This window comes from Sturnira hondurensis, unplaced genomic scaffold (genome assembly GCF_014824575.4).
Source record: "Sturnira hondurensis isolate 20B ecotype Veracruz unplaced genomic scaffold, ASM1482457v3 Scaffold0008196, whole genome shotgun sequence".
In the NCBI taxonomy this organism is placed as follows: Eukaryota; Metazoa; Chordata; class Mammalia; order Chiroptera; family Phyllostomidae; genus Sturnira; species Sturnira hondurensis.
The window spans coordinates 21,851,404-21,863,939 of record NW_028080827.1 but is presented as its reverse complement, the minus strand read 5'-3'; the positions used below and the strand labels follow the sequence as shown (position 1 = coordinate 21,863,939).

At 37.4% G+C, this 12,536-nt stretch overlaps 1 protein-coding gene across 1 annotated transcript in view; it reads left to right on the top strand.

The window, feature by feature from the left end:
• The window catches only part of L2HGDH (L-2-hydroxyglutarate dehydrogenase), a 37,758-nt gene extending 32,243 nt beyond the window's left edge, over positions 1-5,515 (top strand). The window contains exon 10 of the mRNA XM_037054255.1: positions 4,389-5,515. Within this exon, the coding sequence (XP_036910150.1) occupies positions 4,389-4,584 (196 nt within the window). The 3' untranslated portion in view covers positions 4,585-5,515. The remainder of the gene's footprint in view (positions 1-4,388) is intronic.
• Positions 5,516-12,536: the final 7,021 nt, after the last annotated feature.

The following is a 12,536-nucleotide window of genomic DNA, read 5'->3' as shown; positions in this document are numbered from 1 at the left end:
AAAATAGTCAGGGAGCAGTTAAGAACAGTATAGGAAATGGAGAAGCCAAAGAACTTATATGTGCAACCCATGGACGTGAACTGTGAGGGGTGGGAAATGCTGGAGGGTGATGGAGGCGGTAGAGGGAGGAGGGGGATAAAAGGGAGAAAACAATTGGGACAACTATAATAGCAAAATCAATAAAATACACTTAAAGTATTTTAAGTGTTTCTAAGATGGTAATACCTGGAGAGCCTGATAGAAGCAAATGTAAAACCTCTGTGCAGGAACAAAACCTCAACACCCCCCCCCCCCAGTATACCCCCAGATCAAGTCCTGCTGAACAGAAACTCACCCTCAGAAGTTATGGACCACCATAAGTGAAAGTAAGCAGATGACTAAATACCAGACCTAGACCCCTTATAACTTTGAGTAATAGTCGTATTAGAAACCATAAAGTAAATATGCTCCAGTGAATTAAAAACAAAATGGAATGGAGCCATGGCTGGTGTAGCTCAGTGGGTTGAGCATGGGCCTGCGAACCAAAGGGTTGCGGTTCAGGTACCAGTCAGAGCACGTGCCTGAGTTGTGGGTCAGGTCTCCAGCAAGGGGTGCATGATGGGCAACCACACGCTGATGTTCTCCTTCTCTCTGTCTCCCCCTTTCCCCCCTCTCTAAAAATAAATAAATACAATCTTTTTTAAAAAACACAAGAAGGAATGTAAAGCATGAATAAAACAAAAAAACCTAGAAAAATTTGGAAACCAACTAATTAGAATTTCTAGAAATGAAAAATGTAGTTCTTAAAATTTACTGTTATTATTATTACTATTACTAGTCCTCACCCAAGGATATGATTATTGATTTTAATGAGAGGAAGGGAGAGAGAGAGAGAAACATGGGTGTGAGAAAGAAACATCGATTAGTTGCCTCCCATTTGCGCTGTGACTGGGGGTCAGACAGAACAGCATCCTGGGTATGTGCCCTGACCAGAATCAAACCAACAACCTTTTGGTGCTTGGGACGATTCTCCAACAAACTGAGCCGCCCTACCAGAGCTAGTTATTACATTTAAAAACTCAAATGACTAAGGTAACTAACTGGTTAGACCCTAAGAGAAAATTAGTAAATTAAAATCTAAAGAATTTAGAGAAGGATGTTGCAAGGTAAAAATGTATCATGGATATTAAAAGACATGGAGAAGAAAATAAGAAGGTTCTAGCCTACATCTCATAGAAATTCCAGAGACATTGAGAAGAGGCAGTACTTTGAAGAATATCTGAGAATTTTCTAGAGCTGACAAAAAGACAAAATTCAGGATGCATGGAGAGTCTAATCTGAATAAGTAAAACTAAATGCAAGAGTGGAAATAAATTATATAACTTCCTAGTCAGTAAAGGAGGAAAAAAGAATATAGAAAACTCAGTAAGTCAAGAAAGGAGATGGAAAAACCCCAGTAATATGGTAGAAATCAAACCCCAGTAATATGGTAGGTATCAGTAGTTACAATAAATGTAAATATACTTAGTAGTTAATATGGAGATTGTCAAGTTGGATTTAAAAAATCCATCTATGTGCTATGCAAATGCTTAATAGAAGAAAGAGGAGTACTGGGTTCATTTTAGATAAAATATACCATAAGGCAAAAATTATTACTAGAGATAAAGAGGGTCACCATAAACATTGCATATAATATGAAGTACAGAAAACAAGAACTGATGTAACTGCAAGCAGACGTCAGCAAGTCTGTAACTGTGGGGGATGGTTTTAAGACATGTCTATTGATAGAAGAGAGCAAGCAGATAAAATACAGATTTGAATAACACTTGATTTAGTGGATTCATAGAACTCCCCCACCTCTGTTACAGAATACTGGTGTTATTCAAACCCTCACAAAACAGTTACAAAGCTCAAAAAGTTCTAAGCCTTAAACCAAGTTCTCAACAAAATTCAAAAATTGATCAGAGAAAAACCAAGTTCTGTTGTCACAACCCAGTTAGATCGAAGGCTAGCAGCCAAAATATCCTTCCTTTATGTTTGGGAGTTGAGATGGAATGGCTTACTTCCTCCGTGCCGCCATTCCCAATTTAAACACCCTCATGTGAACTTCTACTTTTAGGTGATCAGATTCCTTGGTGAATTTCATAAAATACTAAGTCGGCCTATTTGGAACTTGCCAAAGATGTTAGTTGTAGCCTGTCATAGCTATTTTTTAGCCCAGAGGATAATGCCTGCCACAAAACAATAAAGTAACAATTATAGTGCTTCTCAGATGAAAGAAGCCATTAGTTATGTGTTCGCCTGTTGTTTCTGGGTATATTTAAAGTGTAGGGTGTATATTCCCATAAATTTAGCTACCAATGTAGTAAAATACATGGCTATAAAAAGGACTAAACAATTAAATATAGTTAAATCCACATATGTTAAAATTGCTGAATTATTTGTTTTTTCAAGCTATTAAAATGGAAGTTAAAAATTAAAAATTTCTAGTCTTACTGAATACTTGCTGCGTTCAAGGGACACGTGTAAACATGGGGGTGGTGTAGGGATGTTGTATAAGATGCTGTCGTAGCACTTAAGAAATTTATGGTTTTCTTACCTGAAATTTCGAGGGGAAATGCCTATATGAAATCATGCAAAGAAAAACCCTAAATTTGTATTAAGTGCTAAATAGGGAACTGAAGAATTTGGTAGTTTAAACATTTCATGTTAAATAATTACTTTAGTTTGAATTAAATGAGATCCTTAGAAAAACTTAATATTGTATAGTTTTTTACAGTTTGGATTATAGATCTTGAACACTTGGACAGGAATGTAGGGGACATTGAGTACATAATTGGTGTTTGTAAGCAAAATTAAAAAGTAGATGCATTTTTAACTGTAGTTAATCACTATTAACTTCTATTTGTTTAGAAGGAGTAAGGGGAATGTCCTAACATAACCTCATGTAAAGGACAGTTTTACTTTGAACACTCAAGTCATGCCATTGTGTATCCTTTACATATCGGCCTTCCGTCAGATGAAAGGACAGGGACAAGTAACTCACAGAGATACTCTCAATAGAAACAGCAGCATTGTCCAAGAAAAGAGGGGAGAAATGCTGCTTTGGTGAGCAGAGATAAGAATGCACAAAATGGCTGATACACAGATATGCATCCTTAGCCAAAGAAGTTTCAGCTTCAGTCCCCTACTGTCTTGTCATGTTCTACGTGTGGTATCTGATTCTTACTTGGAAATCCTTACAGCTCAAAAATCTCTTGTCCAGGTTCCCTGCAGGTTTCTGTAGGCCAGGTTACTTACCTTTGTGGTAGAACCTTTCACCCTTGTTCTAATCTTTATCTACCTTTCTACAAATGAATTTCAGGTAAGTTACTCAATCACCCTGTGTTTTGTCACTGTTAAATATAAACTCCATGAGCCTGTTAGAATTGTTGTAGGGATTAAATGAGAGAATTCCTAAGAGAGAGTAAGCACCTGGTAAGTAATAGCTATTATTATTGTCTCTTCTCAGCCAGGCTGAGGTCTTAGAGGGCAGTTGTCCCATATTGTTCTTTGTGTAATATCATCCTCAAGTACTTGCCTGCATTGGCCCAGAACCAATAAAAATGTTTAGTGTTGTCTCCTGATATCTTGAGTCTTGGTGGTTTGTATAAAGTAGCTGTTTTCAAAGCAGATTCATTGAAGTTGCTTTTGGATTCCAAGAATTTTTTATTAAAATTTCATCTGTAAAATTTTTAACTATTTTAAAAACTAAAAAAATCTAATTTGTAAACTCAAGTGTTATAAAAGAGAACTTTTAGTAGTAAAGGCTCTTACTGTGTTAACATACTTGCAAGTTAATTCATTTTTGTCTTCATCCTGTATTCTCTGTTTAATTAATTGAAGGTTATCCTGATATTGAAGACTAAACTGTTAAAAATTAAAACAAACTGCAAAACAAGAACTTGCTGCCACTTGCAAATATTTTTCTTCATAAATTTTACTAGTGTCCAATCAAAGCAAAACACAAATAGAATTCTATAGTGGATATAGGAATGTAGCTGCCCTAATTTTATTGCTTTGTGTTAATCAGAAGAGCCTTATTATTTCCATTGATTGATTTTATAATAAATTCATTTTATAAATTTAAGTCAAAATATGTTTATTCCAATTAAATATGAATATACCTACTACTTTTGGAAAGAACAGATAATTATAAGTAACTTACCCATTTGTGTATTCATTTCATAAGGATGCTATAGGCTGAGCATGTATGTTTTACAGGCTATAACTGATAAACCTTTTTGGTTTCCACATGATTGCACATTCAGAAATCTAAAGACTTTATTGTTTTAAGAATGCTTTGAGACTACTGCCTTGTAAAGTGTCCTATTTCTTCCAGTCAGTTGACTCCACTCTCGGTTTTCCAGGGGCCCAGCTGGAGTAAGAGCCCAAGCTCTGGATCAAGATGGAAATCTGATAGAAGATTTTGTATTTGATGGAGGAGTTGGGATTATTGGAAATCGCATTCTTCATGTGAGAAATGCACCGTCCCCGGCTGCTACTTCTTCCCTTGCAATTTCTGGAATGATTGCAGATGAAGTGCAACAAAGATTTAAATTGTAAATAGTGAAAGAGCTAGCTATGCATTTTAATTTCCGCACTCAGCAACATCCACAAAGAATGTACTAATTACATTCTTCTAATTTAAAAAACATGGTTTGAAAATAGCATTTTTAGGTATTTCATGTGATAACCATTGAATTGTTAAGCTTATATAAAATAAAAGTAATTTGTTAAAGTCCACGCTCTTTTGCTTTGTGAATAAAGAGGAAAGATACAGTTGTATCTGTCCTGAATCCCTTTCTTTGTTAATGACCTGTCCTCACCAACCATAATTTAGAAATTTGGCTCTTAGAATTTTGGGGAATGATGGCATAAAAAATTGCCTATTCCCTTAACTTTTTGGCTTTGTAATATCTAAACTTTTTGTCTCTTGTAGATAAGAAAATATATTGTAGGTCGCAGACCTTTTAATTTTGAAGTCTTAGAAAAGCCCACATTTAGAGCAACAATATTTATATTCGGGAATTATTGATTTTGAAAAATACATGAAATTTCACATTTTTAAAGTATTAGTTTGAATACGATTTTACTGAGCTGTACTATTTGGAGAGAAACTCAAAGCCTTTTGTATTCCCATTGTCTTTATAACTGACTTGGTGTGGTGTCATCACCAAAAGAAAATAGCAGTACACTATGAATGGTTGTCGGCAACTCATCAATTTTCTTGGTTGAGAAACTGGAAGAACATAGAACTGATAGGTTTTTATGAGAACAGTTTTAGAATCCTGGCCCTGATACACAGAACTCTGTAATTCAAAAAATTATTTACCTCTTATATCTCTATTCTTCAGTTATACCAAGGTTCTCAAATGTTAGCCATGATCACTAATGATTCATGCTGACTTGGTTTTCCAGGGATCCTATAAACTTTTATGAGGATATTTCTTCATTTTTGGAAATTACCTAACTCTGAGGCATTCACTTTTGTAAACCGCAAAAGTGCCTTACATTCATGTGTACTTCATGGGTGTTTTAAATTGTTGGCCAATGCCATACTGTACATTATATGCTGTATTTATGTGTGTGGCATCTATTGCAATAATTCTTGCAATTCAGAAAGTTGGAAAATAGAAGTATAAATGAAAATAAGGCAGCCTACTGATTGGGAAAACGTTTATTACAGAACCACCATTTAAGTGAGATATTTTCTTCCATTCCCTCATATGTACTCTCTCAGGAATAATCATGCTCTCTTTGTTTTTTTTCTTTCCTTTTATAACTCCAAAGATATGTGATGGATGAGTTAGAAATTATGTGCATTTTGGCTGATAGAAAAAGCTTTTCTGTTTTTTTCCTTTTCACTTCAAGTGTTTGTAATTACAATGGTTGAACTACCTCATCCATGAACTTGAAAGAATACACATCATCCATTCATGTCCAAGAAACAGCACAACCCAGGTAAATAGACGAGGCCGTTATTCAGAACTTGGAGTGGGCATATTTAAAGCATTCAGAAATCATTCGCACAAAAAAAAGGCCCAAATGGTTCTTCATAACAACTGATTCCTCCAAGAAATGTGGCACACAGGATATTTTTTGTTGCATTATAAGACTGTTAAGAAATGGAAAATATTACAATACTCTATGTCATTAACAGTAAGATTGCATATGCACTAAGCTGTGAAAGACTGAAGTTACAAAAATAACTGTCCTAATTAAAGCAACCCTTATTCCGTCTGGGACTATGCTATACCTCCCAGAAATGTAAGTGAAAACATTACTGAAAGTGTTTTAAATGTGTAGGATATTATATTTGTGAGACATTTTTGTATTTATGTCAATAGGGTGTTATTGTGTAATACCAATATATTTTAAAGGTTTGTGTATTTTTGAGAGAAGAAAATGTATATTAATATTAAAATATTTTAATGAGCCTTGGTGTTGTGAACATAATTATTAGTTTCATAAAAAGTGATTCAAATGTTTTGTGTGTAAAACTTGAACTATCATAGCTTTAGATAGCAGCCAATCTTTAAAAAAACTTCTGTCTTTGTGTATAATATAGAAATGAGGTAAAGTAGTTTACATTTCGGGTAAAAAGTGGAGCACTTCTCCATTTACAAAAATGGCTTTCTATCTAATAGTGGTGGCAATATCTGGCTGACTTCAGTGTCATCTTCATACCCCAGAGGACCTGGGGACATTATATCTGTTCGATAGCAGAACGTACGAGTATGAAGTATATAAACACAACACTCTCCAGGGGGTTGGGGGGGAGGAGGTTCAATAAATAAGCCAATCTTTTGGAAATTTATCAAAAATTATAGTTCTTGAGAAGACATTTTTGATATGCTATCTCTTACAGGGGGTTGGGCTTCTGGGATGAGCCTCCCATTACAGGGCAAATGATTCTGAATACCCACTCCAACTTCTTTATGACAGATACTGTAAGAGAACCAAAGTTAGCTACAGCAACGAACCTTGAAAGTGACAACGACATTTATTGTTTCCTGTGGTGTTGCTTTGGTTTGCTACTGACTGGCAGCACTTGTAGCTTTAAATAAATTGGGGAAGAGAGAGTACACAGGAGAAATGTTGAATAAGATCTCAAAATATTTTCAGTGGGAGAATATTAGTGGTAACATTTGAACTGCCTTTTAAAATCTGAGATGTGTTTGGGTCATTCAAGTTATCTCCCAAAAGTCATCCTAAATTTTAAACAAGCAAAAGTACTATCTATCAAATGATTACTATGATAGCATTAATTTTAACTCAAATTTATGACTGAGTTTTTGTTATACATCATGGCTCTCCTTCCTACAGTATCAGTGTGTTTAATAATTTCATTTTTAACATTTGAAGCAGGTACTTATGATGAGGTTAGAAATTTTTTATTTTTTTAAAACATATTTTATTTATTGTGCTATTAGAATTGTCCCATTTTTTGCTCCTCTTTATTACCCTCTTCACTGTATCGCTCTCCCGCCATCATTTCCCCACCTTAGTTTATGTCCATGGGTCATACATATAAGTTCTTTGGCTTCTCCATTTCCATACTATTCTTCACCTTTTTCTGTCTGTCTTGTACCTACCTACCATTCATGCTTTGAAAAAAAAGATTTTCTTTATTTATACTTAGACGGGAAGGTAAGGAGAAAGAGAGGGAGAGAAACGATGTGTGGTTGCCTCTGCAACCCAGGCATGTGCACTGACTGGGAATCACACTGGTAACCCTTTGGTTTGCAGGCCTGTGCTCAACCCACTGAGCTACACCAGCCAGGGTCCACTTATGCTTCTTATTCCCTGTACCTTTTTCCTCCTTCTCCCCGCTCCCCCTCCCTTCTGATAACCCTCCATGTGATCCCCATTTCTGTGATTCTGTTCCGGTTCTAGTTGTTTGCTTAGTTTGTTTTAGTTTTTCTAGGTTTTGTTGGTAGTTGTGAGTTTGTTGTCATTTTACTATTCATATTTTTATCATATTCTTTTTCTTAGATACGGCCCTTTAACATTTCATATAATAAGGGCCTGGTGATGATGAACTCCTTTACCTTGACCTTATCTGGGAAGCACTCTATCTGCCCTTCCATCCTAAATAACAGCTTCGCTGGATTGAGTAATCTTGGATGCAGGTCTTTGCCTTTTGCAACTTTGAATAATACTTCTTTGCAGTCCCTTCTTGCCTGCAAGGTTTCTTTTGAGAAATGAGTTGATACTACTCTTATGGGGACTCCTTTGTAGGTAACTATCTCCTTTTCTTATGCAGCTTTTAAGAATCTCTTCTTATCTTTAATCTTGGGTAATGTAAGTGTGATGTGGCTTGGTGTGTGCTTCCTTGGGTCCAACTTCTTTGGGACTCTCTGAGCTTCCTGGATTTCCTGGAATTCTATTTCCTTTGCCAGATTGAGGAAGTTCTCCTTCATTATGTTTCCAAATAAGTTTTCAAATTCTTGCTCTTCCTCTTTACTTTCTGGTACCCCTATGATTTGGATGTTGGAATATTTAAAGTTGTCCTGGAGGTTCCTAAGCCTCTCTTTATATTTTGAATTCTTTTTTTAAAATATTTTATTTATTTATCTTTAGAGCGGAAGGTAAGGAGAGAGGGAGAGAAATATCAATGTATGGTTGCCTCTGCCGAGGACCCACAATGTATTGTGTGTCCCCTGCCAGGAACTGGCCTGCAACCCAGGCATGTGCCCTGACTGGGAATCGAACCACGATCCTCTGGTTCTCAGACCCATGCTCAATCCACTGAGCTACACCAGCCAGGGCTATATTTTGAATTCTTGACTCTTCATTCTTTCTGGTTGAATGTTTATTTCTTCCTTCTGCTCCAATCTGTTGATTTGAGTCCCAGTTTCCTTCCCTTTACTCTTGGTCCCCTGTACATTTTCCTTTATTTCACTTTTCATGGCCTTCACCTTTTCCTCGATTTTACAACCATACTCAACCACTGCTCAACCACTCCTGTGAGCATCCTGATTACCAGTGTTTTGAACTGTGCATCTGGTAGGTTGGCTATCTCTTCATCGCTTAGTTGTGTTTTTTCTGGATTTTGATTTGTTCTTTCATTTGGGCCATATTTTTTTTTGTTTCCACATGCCTGTAAGGAATGGAGCCTTAGGTATTCTCCAGGGTGGGGCACCCCACTTTGCTGCCTGTGGCACTGTGTGGCACGCTGTGGCAGGGGGCAGTGAGAGAGGGAGCAATGCTGCTTGCTTGGCTCTCACCCACTTTCAGTCACTTCCCCCACTACCCACAACACAAGCAAATTGAGCCCTTCTGGTGCTGATTCATGGGTGGGTGAGTTTGTGTATGTTCTAGGACTCCATGGGTCTCTCCAACGAACTCTCCTGTGAGGCTGGGAGTTTCTCCCACTGCAGCCTCAACCCCCACAGGTTTTTTTTAGTCAGAGGTTTTGAGGCTTCATTTCCCTGCACTGGAACTCTGGGTTGCGCAGTCTGTCTCACTTCCCGGTTGTTCCTGTCAGTTAATCTGCACACAAATGTAGGACTGCCTGCTTCGCTAGTTGCCACCTCACCCACCCTGGCTCTCCAGCTACACTGCCTTGCCATGAGTCCTCTCCACCCCGGCTGCCCTTCTCTGTTCCTCCTACCAGTCTGGATGAATGTTTCTTCAACTCCTTTGTTGTTGGACTTCCATACAGTTTGATTTTCTGGCAATTTCTGGTAATGTTTTGTTTTTAAATTTATTGTTATTCTTTTGGTTGTGCAAGGAGGTAAAGTGTATCTACCTATGCCTCCATCTTGGCCAGAAGTCTCCAAGAGTTTTAGAAATTTTTTATTTAATAATACCTTTTAATTAATGTTTTGCATAAGTACAACATTCATATGGTTGAAAGTCATAAATAGGTTCACAGTGAAAAAGTCCTCTCTCCTCCAGCTATGCAGTCTTTATTCTGGAGGCAGCAGGAATTGTCACTATCTTGTACAGCTTTGCAGAGATATTACATTTATATATAATAAAATATACTGCCTACATTTTTACATAAGTGGTAGCATACTCTGAATACTATATTATACATCTTGCTTGTTTCATTTTGTAGTGTACCTTTGAGAATGTTCATCTCAGGTGGCCTGAACACAGCAACCTGATTCTTTTAAAATGACTGTACAGGTTCAATTTTATGGATTTACTGGGTTTTTATGTGTATTTTATTTTTAGGGTTTTCTTATTTTGTTCTTGCTGTAACAATGCTACAACAAATAACCTGGTGCTGTCATTTCACATTTGAGCAACTTACCTATAGGACGTATTCCTAGAATTTGTTGTGTCAGCGGGTATGTGCCTTTGCAACTTTCATGGGTATTAAGTTGCCTTTGATGGAGGTTGAACCAGTTTACAGTCTCATCAGTAATGTATTGGGGTACCTGTTTTCCCCAAAGTCTGACCAACACAGTGTATGGTCAAACTTTATGATCAGTCCTATTTAAATTAATAGCACTGATTAAAATAATAATAGTATAATTTAAATTTGCATTTTTCATAATATGACTGAAGTTGAGCATCTCTATTGTGTTTGAGACATTTATATTTCCTTTTCTGTGAGCTACCTTTTCCTATCCTTCATCCTTTTTTTCTTCTTTAGTCTCTTTAATTAGTCTCTTTAATTTATAGGAGCTCCTTTAGACACTAGGGAAACTCACTCTTTAGAGAATGAGTTGCAAATACTTTTTCCAGTTTGTCATGTTATTTGCCTTTTGGCTTAGCTTGTGGTATTTTTTTCACACATCTAAAAAACACAGTGTATCAATCTTCTAGATTTTATATCTTAGTAGAAAGGTCTTTCACACTCAGAAGTTATAAAGAAATTATTCTATAGTTTTATTTTTTTCATTTAAATCCTTGATACACCTGGACTCCATCCTAGTGTAGAGTGTGGGGGTATGGATCCAACATTTTTGTCTTGATGGCCCATTTTTCTGGTTGGGAAACTTTTTATTGGAGTCATTTCTTGGATTATTCTGCACAAGCATGTGGATCACATTCTGTCCCTTGCCCAGAGATCACAACTGAGATGCCTGTGGAGACGAGGCAGATTCCATAAAAGGGTGAAGACTGCCAGGTGGGGAATATAGCCAAATGGAAATGGGATGGCATATTTTTCTGAAGAGGGCAGCCACTACTCACCGCCTGCTGATTATTCCCTTGAAAGAATGCAGCAGCATCCAGTGTTACCAGATCTTTGTCAAGATAAGTGGGAATTCCAGATGTACAAAGTCTCTTGATTTTAAAATGTTAACAATTTTAAGAATTTAAAGATAGCCTTGGATAAACAAAATGTGTCTTCAAGCCAGATTTGGCCTAGAGAACATTTCCAATATTCTTGGCCAAGAATGAAATGTCCATAATAACTTGACTCTCCTGTAAGAAAATACAATCACAGTCTAGAAGTTTGCTTAGTAGTTTATGGCTGGAGTTCAGGAAGAGGAGAGAAAAGCAAAGACACTCTATGTCAGCCTGTCTTTGCCCTCACTGATGGAAACTTTAATTGGAGAAATACATGCATTTCATTTTTATCCTCAGGACCTGGGAATGTGGGTGTCATCATTTATTAGAAGATATTCTGGCTTTAGTATATACTTGGATTAGAAAAATGATCTTTTAAATTTTCCAACCCTGCATTCTGATCTTTGCAAAATGACAGAATAGTTGGTGTGTGTTTTAAGGGAAGGTAATCACTCAGGTACTGATCTTTGAACTAACGTGTGGCAGACATTTTTTGCACCTTTCCTCTTTCCCTTCCCTGCTGCTGACAATCTATTATAATCCATATGCTCAGCATCTATAGTGGGATGAAATTTATGTTAATGATAAAAGTTTCTAGAGTCGATGCCTCTTTAACTCAGGAAAGTTTATGGTTGGGATCTTTTTGGAGTTGCTACTGAGTATGGCTGGGCCAGAGAGGTGGATCCAGGTTTTGTGGTACCCGACGCCTACACAATTTGGAGGACACCATTAAGAAAACAATTCAAAAATATCTTTGGAAAGTTTTACAAAAACGATATGGTTTTGTGAACACACAGGGGACAGTGCAAAAGAAGGACCTTTATGTTCAAGCCTCATTAACGCCATTGTTATCTGCCTTTTCTGACCCTACTGTGGGCGAAGGGCTTGCCACGCCTCACCTCCTGTCCTCACAACACCCCTCTATGATATAGTTACTACCTCCTATATACTGAATAGCCACGTGAAACACAAATACGTTAAATACACTTCTTCCTCTCCACATCTCCACGCTGCTTTCCACGACCTAAATCCTGGGGTTGGACGCGCTGGAGGAGTGGAGGATCGTCTCGGGAAGATTGAGAGGAGTGAGAGTCTGTAAAACGCAGTCACTAAGTTGCAGTCTGTCTCCAACAGGATGCCAGCAAATCCAGGAGAGAGACAGACTCCTGATGCCAGGAGCCCCAGGCTCCGCGTCTCTACGCACCTCCCACCCCGCCCGGCCGGCGTCTCCGCCTGCTCCCTGGTGCGCATGCTCCGTGCTGGCC